The 11,992-nt window shown below is 45.4% G+C and overlaps 1 protein-coding gene across 1 annotated transcript in view; it reads right to left on the reverse strand.

The window, feature by feature from the left end:
- vps13c (vacuolar protein sorting 13 homolog C) overlaps positions 1-11,755 on the reverse strand; it is a 355,084-nt gene extending 343,329 nt beyond the window's left edge. Inside the window, exons 1-3 of the mRNA XM_068015185.1 lie at positions 11,639-11,755; positions 2,817-2,860; positions 1,273-1,315 (exon numbers count right to left, since the gene is read on the reverse strand). Of these exons, the coding sequence (XP_067871286.1) occupies positions 1,273-1,315; positions 2,817-2,860; positions 11,639-11,738 (187 nt within the window). The 5' untranslated portion in view covers positions 11,739-11,755. The remainder of the gene's footprint in view (positions 1-1,272; positions 1,316-2,816; positions 2,861-11,638) is intronic.
- Positions 11,756-11,992: the final 237 nt, after the last annotated feature.

Consider the following 11,992-nt stretch of genomic DNA (forward strand, 5'->3'; position numbering starts at 1 on the left):
AGCACTGAGCTGCAACTCAATCATCCACCAAGGAACTCCCACTATTATGGCAAATAATGCCAGTCCATAGCTTGTGTGCAATTTGTACACATTTTTAAATGTTTGCTATTTTACTTTAACCTTCAACTTTCCCACTTCCATGCATTACTGCATCAAAAAGGCATTATACAGTACCACTCAATTTAGTCAATACCAAATGAGTGCAATTTTATAGGCAAAATGTAAAACTATGCTAAACATAAACATTGGCTACTATAAAATAAATATCTACACAAACAGCAAAATGAGAGGCATTGTTATTTATTTTGTCATGCAGGTCCCCCACCTGCCAAGACTGAGGCACACGTTATTTTGCCACATGAGCATTAAAACTTAAAATGGCAAGCCCTGACTGGAAAGACATTTGCTTATTAACAGAGTGTTGGAACAAGGGACTTTTGATTACCAGACATTGAAGCACTCCAGGTTAACTAAGCTGGCTGAACACACAGAAGTGGTCAGACTCGTTTTGATGACATGACTGACTGACTGACTGTTGGAGTTTTTGAATCTGAATTTCCAACAGGAAAAGAAATCAGAAAGCTCCTGGTTTGAGAGCATCTGTCTCCTGTCTGCTCTCATCTCACTCTCACCAGCTTCAGAAACCAGTAAAGACACGTGAACCTCAAAGGGAGAAAAGTCTCCTCCAAGGTTTAAGAATACTGGGCCCCAACAAAAAGTAAGAGCTGCCTACAGAGACTCTACAGTGTGCTGGAACCACAGAAACAGTAACCAGAAACCCCCTTCAAAGACTGCCTCAAACCTCTCCATTTTATTTTTCTTCTGCTCTCTTCTGTCCCTATTTGCATCTGTGTGTCGCGTGTGCATGCTAGTCTGGGCGCGTCGTATATCCATAGGCGCTAACCGAATTGGAGTTTAAATTTAAGGTTTAATAAATTTCACTTTTTTTCTTTAAACCCAAGAAAGGCTGTTTATGCTAATTTCTTTGCCTTAGAATTGGAAAGCTGTGAACAAGGATTCACAAAGGGGGAGCTCAAAACAATGTTGAAAACTAAACCCTATTACAAGAAGACTAGGTGAAGACTGTAACAGACCCTTAGACACCTTTCTCACCTGGTCGTAACAATTTACACTGTGTACTTAGATCAGATCTTTGCTAATGAAAGCTTTGGCAAAGTCTTAAGCTCAGTGGTGTACATACCTAACCAAAAAGGTCACAGTTCAAGAGCAAAACAAAACTGTACAGCCCAGTAACTCACAAAAATATCATACCTATCTGTCCAGCCTTGATTTTGAAAGGGACATCCAAATCATTCTGTTTGGGAACAAGAATGGAGAAAATAAGAACAGTAATTTTGGTATAGTGGAGAACACACACAGATGTCAATATTTATACAAAACTCCCACCAGAATTAAATATAAACTATCACAACAGAGGACAGTAAAACAATTCAGAAACAGTATTAGCTGAAGCCTCCCACACAAAAGACACTACATAGCCTTATTTATTATTCCACATTTATGAGTGTGACTGACACCTGCTAGTACTACAACATCAAGTTAGTCCCTTTTTGAAGACTTCTTACCATCAGTGCAATTCTCTTTTCAGTGCTAGTGCATTTATGTTGTGTAATGAGTTTGTGCTTTTACTGTTCCAGTAATGCAATCGCATACACAGGACATTCAATGAAGGACAGGGTTTTTGCCTACATAAACTTCTCAGACAAATTGCAAAATACAGAGCGGCTTTGTAAACAAGATCGGAATGGTTTCCAAGCTATAAAGCATTTTTTTTTTTATAAAGGTACTAATTATCTTCCACAAATGGATTAGGAATGTTTTCAGGTTTTTGTACTTTTTATTTCATAAGTTAATTTTTCCATTCTCACTAAACTGCTCACTACCCAAATGGTCTCCGAGTTGAATGGTTCTCTCTCACGTACCGTCTCCTTCCCTTTGAGCCGCTGGCATCATTGCCCCCTTCAAAAAAATGTTGTCAGGGCCCTTAGCCTTTGCAATATCCAGTGCCATTAGCCGTTTCTTGATATCATGTGGAGTGAATCAGATTGGCTGAAGACTGACACCTGAAGACGGACCTCAGGTGGAGGCTGAGATGGATCAGTCAGACTCATTTCCCTTCAGCATGTAAAAGGGTGACTAATTTTACAAAGTTAGCTTTTGCATCCAACCTTTTTATTCTTGAACTAGTAAAAGTATAAGTAACGCTCTGCTTAGATCACAAGCAGATTTCAAAGCTGAAAATTCAGACAACGGAATAGAAAAAATAAATCATCCAAATCACTCTCAACAATGCTCTTAGCTACCTTGCGTGCTGCATAGGTACTTGCCAAAAAAAATCCTCCATGCACAACTCAAAAAAAAAAACCCAAATGCATCCACATAAACTGGGCAAACCAATATGGGAAGGCAAGCGCAGTTACAGAAAATATTCAAGATTAATTTTCCCCCATAAGCAAGGGCATTTATGAACCTCTTCAACGATCCCAATTCCAACTGGCTTCATATAAAGTCAGAGACAGATTTGCATCAATTCATAATGTAGACAATCTTTATATTGAAAACGGTTTCAGGACATCCAACAAACTCCGTAACCACTTTGCACACCCAATGAGATCTACACTGGGTTTACACTCCATACAGTATCAAACTGAAGCAATGTGAGGCCCCCCGTGCCAGGGAACCTCATCCCCATTTGTTTTCAACTACAACTCAGCAACTTTCAGAATCAGTGAAGTAATATCTCTCAATAAAAGATGCTTTAAAGTTCTACTTCTCTACAAAGATTAAGTACTTACGAGTGCATTTTCTTGGACTGTCAGGTTATCAAGGACCACGTTTCCTGAAACAAGATAACAGCTATCAGCAAGGATACGCATACATTCACAATTATGCAAAAACATTTTCTGCAATTCTTTCCCAGAATTAAACAATTTTAATGTTTTATTAAACTTAAATACAAGATAGAGAGATAAATAGCATGGCCCTTTTATGATAAAAATTGCTTTCAAGATTTTTGGAGTCATGTGGCAGGGAAGAAAAGAAAGAGACACAAACAAATAGACACAAAAAAGGCCGAAAACCATCAATTTTGTGCACAACTCCCAAAGTGACAACTCTTGGCCACAATTATGTAACTCAAGTCACAGCCACCTCTGTTGCAGCCAAAACATCCGCTTTAGAGTCTTCTTTTCAATCTTGATTTAACAAAACCACAACTGAGGCATCACATGTTATTTCCGTTAGTATTCACCGCCTCTGGTCTAGTACACCTACTCAGCATCTAAGCTCCAACACCTGCTCCCCACTTGAAGCTAAAGACCAGTTCTACGAGGAACTCCATAATATCATTAGTAGCATCCCCAACACCGAACACCTATTCCTGCTGGGGGACTTTAATGCTAGGGTTGGGGCCGACCGTGACTCATGGCTCTCCTGCCTTAGGCGCTTTGGCATTGGAAGGATGAATGAGAATGGACAGAGACTGCTGGAGTTGTGTACCTATCATAAACTCTGCCTCACCAACTCGTTCTTTCACACTAAACCCTGTCACCAGGTTTCTTGGAGGCACCCAAGATCACGTCGTTGGCACCAGCTGGACCTCATCGTCACAAGGCGAGCCTCTTTAAACCAAGTTCAAATCACACACAGCTTTCACAGTGCGGACTGCGACACCGACCACTCCCTGGTGTGCAGCAAGGTTAGACCCAAACCAAAGAAGATGCATCACTCCAAACAGAAGGGCCGCCTGCGCATCACTAGCAGAATTTCTCATCCACAGCTGTTCTGTAAGTTTCTAAATTCACTTGAAAAAGCCCTCCAAAACACTCCCACAGGGGATGCAGGGACCAAGTGGGCCCACATCAGAGACACCATCTATGACTCAGCAATAACCACCGATGGCAATCGTGTGAAGCGGAATGCAGACTGGTTTCAATCTCACATTGAAGAGCTGGAACCTGTCATAGCCGCTAAGCGCATCGCACTGCTGAACTACAAGAAAGCCCCCAGCGAGGTAACATCCGTAGCACTTAAAGCAGCCAGAAGCGCGGCACAAATGACTACTGGCAACACCTATGCAGTCATATTCAGCTGGCCTCAGACACAGGAAATATCAGAGGAATGTATGATGGCATTAAGAGAGCTTTTGGGCCAACCATCAAGAAGGTTGCCCCCCTCAAATCTAAATCAGGGGACACAATCACTGATCAACGCAAGCAAATGGACCACTGGGTGGAGCACTACCTAGAACTGTACTCCAGGGAGAATGTTGTCACTGAGACCGCCCTCAATGCAGCCCAGTCTCTGCCAGTCATGGATGAGCTGGACGTACAGCCAAAATCGGAACTCAGTGATGCCATTAATTCTCTAGCCAGCGGAAAAGCCCCTCGGAAGGACGGCATTACCCCTGAAATCGAGAGTGCCAAGCCTGCTATACTTTCAGCACTGCACGAACTGCTTTGCCTGTGCTGGGACGTGGGTGCAGTACCACAGGACATGCGCGATGCCAATATCGTCACCCTCTATAAGAACAAGGGTGACCGTGGTGACTGCAACAACTACTGTGGAATCTCCCTGCTCAGCATAGTGGGGAAAGTCTTCGCTCATGTCGCCTTAAACAGGCTCCAGAAGCTGGCTGAGCGTATCTATCCTGAGGCACAGTGTGGCTTTCGAGCAAAGAGATCCACTATTGACATGCTATTCTCCCTTCACCAGCTACAGGAGAAATGCCATGAACAGGTGCCCCTCTACGTTGCTTTCATTGATCTCACCAAAGCCTTTGAACTCGGCAGCAGACGTGGTCTCTTCAGACTACTAGAAAAGATTGGATGTCCACCAAAGCTACTAAGTATCATCACCTCATTCCATGACAATATGAAAGGCACAATTCAGCATCGCGCCGCCTCATCAGACCCCTTTCCAACCCGGAATGGCGTGAAACAGGGCTGTGTTCTCTCACCTACACTGTTTGGGATCGCTTCTCCCTGCTGCTCTCACATGCGTTCAAGTCTTCAAAAGAAGGAATTTTCCTCCACACAAGATCAGGTGGCAGGTTGTTCAACCTTGCCCGTCTAAAAGCGAAGACCAAAGTACGGAAAGTCCTCATCAGGGAACTCCTCTTTGCAGACACTCTTCAACGAGAGATGTTAATGCAGCATCGTCAGCAGAGGCTCATCGACAGGTTTGCGGCTGCCTGCAATGAATTTGGCCTAACCATCAGCCTCAAGAAAACGAACATCATGGGACAGGACGTCAGAAATGCCCCATCCATCAATATCGGCAACCACACTCTGGAAGTGGTTCAAGAGTTCACCTACCTAGGCTCAACTATCACCAATAACCTGTCTCTCGATGCAGAAATCAACAAGCGCATGGGAAAGGCTTCCTCTGCTATGTCCAGACTGGCCAAGAGAATGTGGGAAAATGGCGCACTGACACAGAACACAAAAGTTCAAGTGCATCAAGCCTGTGGCCTCAGTACCTTGCTCTACGGCAGCGAGGCCTGGACAACATACGTCAGCCAAGAGCGACGTCTCAATTCATTCCATCTTCGCTGCCTCCGGAGAATCCTTGGCATCAGGTGGCAGGACCGTTTCTCCAACACAGAAGTCCTCGAGGCGGCCAACATCCCCAGCATATACTCCCTACTGAGTCAGCGGCGCTTGAGATGGCTTGGCCATGTGAGCCGCACGGAAGATGGCAGGATCCCCAAGGACACATTGCACAGCGAGCTTGTCACTGGTATCAGACCCACCGGCCGTCCATGTCTCTGCTTTAATGACGTCTGCAAACACGACATGAAGTCCTATGACATTGATCACAAGTCGTGGGAGTCAGTTGCCACCGATTGCCAGAGCTGGCGGGGAACCACAACGGCGGGGCTAAAGTGTGGCGAGTCGAAGAGACGTAGCAGTTGGCAGGAAAAAAAGACAGAAGTGCAAAGAGAGAGCCAACTGTGTAACAGCCCCGACAAACAATTTCATCTGCAGCACCTGTGGAAGAGTCTGTCACTCTAGAATTGCCCTTTATAGCCACTCCAGGAGCTGCCTCACAAACCACCGACCACCTCCAGGCGCTTACCCATTGTCTCTCAAGACAAGGAGGCCAAAGAAAGAAAGAGAAAGAGATTCCACCAAACCCGACTGCATGTCAGAGTCGGCTCGGGTCTATATTCGGCGTCCAGCATTCGGGCTCGGTTTGGCTGTGGTCCGGTTTTGTTCTGCAGGGTTTTCTTTTGCATCTACTTTTTGACACCATTTTATTTTTCTGCATGAATAACATGTTTGATATTGTCAGGTTGGGTTGGGTATGAAAAGAAATTGAAGGACTCTGGCCCAGGTCAGGTTTGAGTCGGCTGTGGTCGGATCAGGCCCAGGTCCGGTTTTAATTTTATACCCAAGCCAGGCTTTACACCAAACATCCTGGGGGTTACCACTGACCAGAAACTGAACTGAACCAACCACATAAGTACTGTGGCTATGAAAGCAGCTCAGAGTGGGGATTCTGCGCAAGCAACTCACCTCCTGACTCCCCAAAGCCTGTCCACCATCTACAAGGCACAAGTCAGGAATGCGATGGAATAGAATACTCTCTACTTGTTTGGATGGGTGCTGTTCCAACAACACGCAAGAGGCTTGACACCATCCAGGACAAAGCAACACACTTGACTGGCACCCCACCCACCAGCTCAAACATCTACTCCCTCCACCACTGACGCACAGTGGTTGCAGTGTGTACTATCTACAAGATGCAATGCAGCAACGTACCAAGGGTCCTTCGACAGCACCTTCCAAACCCATGACCTCTATCACCGAGAAGAACAGGCCAGCAGACGTATGGGAACACCATCACCTGCAAGTTCCCCTCCAAGTCACACACCATCCTAACTTAGAAATATATCATTGTTCCTTAACCGTCGCTGAGTCTAAAAACCTGGACAGCACTGTGGGTGTACCTACACCACCTGGACTGCAGCGGTTCAAGGCAGTGGCTCACCACCACCTTGTCAAGGGCAATTAGGGATAGGCAACGAATACCAGCCTTGCCGGCAACACACACATCCCATGAAGAGTCAAAAAGGGCAACAAATATTGATCTTGCCAGCAATGCTCACATCCCATGAATGAATTTTTAAAAAGTGGTTTTCAAACATTCCTGTCCCCCTGCAAGTATCAATGCACTTTACCCTAAATTGCAAAAGCCAGCAACCCAAATAAAACCAGTTGGAAGAAAGCATAACATGGTAGAAAGTCAACAACTGCAGAAAAATATTGTAACTTGACAATTAAGAGAAATCTAATAACAGCACAGATGCCCTCTCATCCAATGTAGAGTCCAGATACCCCAGTGTGAAAATCTCTGGCAGAATAGGGGAAAAAAGTCTCATCTCTGTCATGTGCAGCCTTAGGCACGGGGGGGGGGGGGGGGGGGGGGGGGGGGGTGATATATGACATGTACGGTTAGTTATTTGGAGGACAAAGGATGCAATAGCAAGAAATGACAGATTCATAAAGCATCAGCAATGACGTTTCGAGGAAACATCAAGGTGTTAAGTACAATAAATCTACCTGTATCTCATCAGAATTTCTACATAAGTTGCATAGTCCCTGTGCACATGAACATATTCCTGTGTCATGCTATTATAATAGAAAATCTGCATTTTATAGTGGGAACACTGCACACCAACTTTTCATTGCCTCAGTTTGTTGATGAGCCGACTGAAAGACTTATTTTTGAACAGGCATTTTGAGTCAGTGCTGCCTCAGATATATATCGGAAATAAAAATTAAGGTTTTAAAACAAAACAAGGAATTCAACAGAGGTTCTTGGCATATATTTTATAAATTTACCCATTTAACTGTCCTATGTGTCTTCATAACTTCATTAAAGATTTTTTATCTCAATACCTTAGCTTGGGTTTCAGCTGGGCATTTTGACCTTTACTGTTGCAAAAGGTCTTGAACTACATTCTGAACTCTGACTGCATGCAGTTTCTGGTACTGCCCAGCATGAAGTCTCAAAATCAACTGAATCTGAAGGGTAGGACAGTCTATGATTTGAGAACTTCTTTGCTTTCACTAATGGAAATAAACAAGTCACTGAATGTCAAGCAAGTCATCACAGTTAAGTTCATCAATAAATGATGTTTTCTATGCCACACTACTGGGAGCAGCAAAGCCTGTGAACTGCAGCACCTTACGATCATTGTTTCTTGTTGATGGGTAGAAAACAAAGATTCAATGTAGAGAATGGAACGAAGTCACTTCCCACACTTTTGGTTGTATATTCAGTTAAAAATGTCCTTTCTAAACAATTTGAGGCCTAAGGAAATCTCATCAAAAGCAAACTGGTTAAGCAATGAACTTGAGTGTTTTGAGCTCATTTGTTAGTTAGTTGACTTAATCAACAAAGCTAAGTGTGCGAAAGGACACTTGCCACTTGTGAGGAGCTCGTTAACATCTCAACCCGCCCATGACTTATTGATTCATTATTTTCAAGAAGCAGACCCAAGGCCTCTCTCCTTAATGATCCCAAATGCCCAGCCATTCTGGATTTCAGAATCAACTTCAATATTCACAGAACTTCACGCTCCAATTTTCCAGGAAAACTAGGACCCCAAAACTGCCAGTGCTCCCAGACTCTGGTACCCACCTCTTGCTCAATCCCAAGACCCCCACCTCAATAGTGCATGACCCTGGGTCATAGGATCTCAAGCCCCTCAAGCCTGCGCCGCCATTGAAGAAGATTGCGCACTCCAATTCCATTTACCTGTCTTTACTCCAAATCCCTTAATAACGTCACAAAACAAACCTCACTGTACAAAAACTGATCGCAGTATCACAAGCTCCAACTCTTTCCCAGCGTCCACAGCTTTTTGGCAGAGTGAATTTCACATTTTTATTACACGGAGAGAGAGAAAGTGTGTCCTGATTATGTTACTAGTCCTCTTCCTGGTATTCCCAGGACATCTCCCAATGCCAATGTCAGCACTCATGGTTATAATACCTCTCACTCACCATGAGCAACACCAGGGGTGTCTTGTTTATTGCATGCAGATCCTGTTTACACAAGTTCACTTCCTGCATCAGGATTTTCTGCTGGCATACAACAGCTTACATCATGAAAAAGTCTGTCTCAGATGATGCTACAGCAAGACTCACCCTGTAAAGCCTATCTTTTCTCTTTCTGTATTCCGAACATCTTTTAGAGAATTGTTTTTTTTAAAAAACCTTTTTCAATTTCTCTCAGGCCTTGGATTCCAAGTTTGCCCTTCCGCTGATCTCCTTTCCCCACTTTTCACTTCAGGCCCAGCCCCCTTTCTCCAGCATCAGCCCACAGCATGTTACCTATTTGCTCATCTCAGCCTGTCTACCGTCTTTCTGATTTCCTGCTCCTCTCATCTAAAGGCTTCCTTCCTTATGGTCACTGGCATTTCAGTTCACAAAGTTTCAAGAACCGAAGAAATAGGAGAAGTGGGCCATTTGGCCCCTCAGGGCAATGTTGGAGAATGTGACAAACTAGGCAGAGCTTGGGCAGGCTAGGGCCAGTAAAAGTGGAAGGAAAACAACATCAAGAAACTTCTTAACCCAAAGAATGGTTAAAATGTGGAACACGTTCCCACGTGCAGTGGTTGAAGAGAGCAGTGTAGATGCATTTCAGGGGAAGCTAGATAAACACACGAGTGAGAAACGAATAGGTTATGCAAATAGGATTAGATGAAGAGGGCTGACTGCTATAGACCAGTTGGCTGAATGGCAGTGTACATTGTATATAATTCTACATCAAAGTTGCGCTGAGTGTGAAGCCATAGAGGGAAGGATAGGGCAGATGGAGGAAGAGGGCAAGGTGGAGCAGAGGCAGCATTGTCATTATGGCTGAAGGGGAATCTAGTCAACAGGTCGAGGGAAGGAAGGTGTGGGTCAAAGGGGCAGGGGGTGAGGGGGAAAGGGCCAGAGAGAGGTCTGGGAGTGCAAGAGAGGGGGTGAGGATAAAAGGGGCAGGGGATTGAGGGTGAAAGTGAATGTCCTTACAAATCAAAGGACTAGGAATGTATTTTGGGGAGGGGTAAAGAAGTAATAACTTTTACAGCACTTTCATGTAATAAAACATCCCAAGGCAGGAGCATTATAAACCAAAGTATGCCACTGAACCATAAGAGGAGATATTTGGTCAGATGATCATAGGTCAAAGATGTAGGTTTTAAGGAGTGTCTTAAAGGAGGAAAGGGAGGTGGAGTTGCAGAGACGCATAGGGAAGGTATTCCAGTGCTTTTTTTTTTTCGTTTCATGGGATGTGGGTGTTACTGGCCAGGCCAGCATTTATTACCCATGAGCTTGGGACCAAGGCAACTGAAGGCACAGCCACCAATAGTAGAGCAATTACAATCAGGGAGGTACAACAGACCAGAATTAGAGGAGTGCAAATATCTAGGAAAGTTGTGGGGCTGGAGGAGATTACAGAGATAGGGAAGGCAAGGCAAGACCACGGAGGGATTTGAAAACAAGGATGAGAATTTTGAAATCAAGACATTGCTTGACTGGGAGCAATGTCGATCAGCAAGCACAGGGGGTGAAAGTGAAACAGGACATGGTGCCAGTTAAGACAAGGCAGCAGAGTTCTGGATGACCTCAAGTTTACATAGATTAAAATGAGAGAAACCAGCCAGACGTGCACTGGAATAATCAAGTCTAGTGGTAATGAAGGCAGGAATGAAGATTTCATCAGCAGATGAACTGAGACAGGGTGAAGTGGGGTGACGTTAGAGGTAGCAATAGGTGGTCTTGACGATGGCACGAATAAGGTCGCATCTCACAGTCAAATGTGACACCAAGGTTGCAAACAGAGCAGAACAATCTCAGTCTGTTGCCATGGAGAGGGATGGAGTTGGTAGCTAGGGAATGGAGAATGGATCAGGGACTGAAAACAATAGCTTCGGTCTTTATTTAATAGGAGGAAATTTCTGCTCATCCAGTACCGGATGTCAAATAAGCAGTCTGATAATTTAGTAACAGCAGCGGAGTCGAGAGAGTTGGGGATGAGGTACAGTTGGGTGTCATCAGCATTGATGTGAAAACTAATGCCATCAGGAAATGGGGCAGTGGTAATGTTGGACTGTGTGGAATAGCAGCTGAGCAAAGCTTCACATTCCCTCAACAGTAATAAAAACCCCAGACCAAATTAGAGGGGAAAAAACAGGATATAAGATTACAACACGTCATGGAAGTTCCGCATAGCAAAGAAAATTAAGAGATGGAACATGAACCAGCAAGACTGGACAGAGCCCAATTTCAGGAATTCCCTGGGAATAGCACAGGCTGAAGTTCAGAGATCCGGGAGGAAAATCGCGGGCAGCGACGGGAATGGGGGGCGGGGGGAGGAGGCAAGTCAAGCCGGGGGTCCGTACACCGAGGGGCCGGAGATGTCCAGGCCGGTGCCCGGGGATGAGGGTGATGGAGTGGCCTGATCGGGGTCAGGGCCCGGGGATGACCGGGGGAGGGTGAGAGGTGGCCGGGGGAGGGTGAGGAGTGCCCGGGCCGGGGGCAGCGCTGAGTTCCGGGAATGACCGGAGGAGGGAGGTGAGGACAGGGACCGAGTACCAGGCTCCAGCTGCCGCCCTTACCTCCCCATATGCCCAGCTTGAGCTGAGACTTGTCCAAATTCTCCACATAATCGCCCAAGAAGCGGTTCAGCAGATCAGCCACCAGCGACTCGAACACCATGGCCCCAGCACGTGACACAGCCCAAGTCCCGCGCGCCTCTTCCGGCAGCACCGCTTATAACAGCGAGCAGCACCTCTACATACCCAGTATACACTGTCTCTGTACACACCAAGTGTTCGCAGTACCGGCACGCACACTGTCCCTGTACACAGTACCTGTACTCACACACTGTCCCTGTACACAACCAATGTATACTGTCTCTGTACTCACCCAGTGAACACTGCCCCAGTACACACACTGTCCCTGTACCGACC

Source organism: Heterodontus francisci, chromosome 35 (assembly GCF_036365525.1).
Source record: "Heterodontus francisci isolate sHetFra1 chromosome 35, sHetFra1.hap1, whole genome shotgun sequence".
NCBI classification, from domain to species: Eukaryota; Metazoa; Chordata; class Chondrichthyes; order Heterodontiformes; family Heterodontidae; genus Heterodontus; species Heterodontus francisci.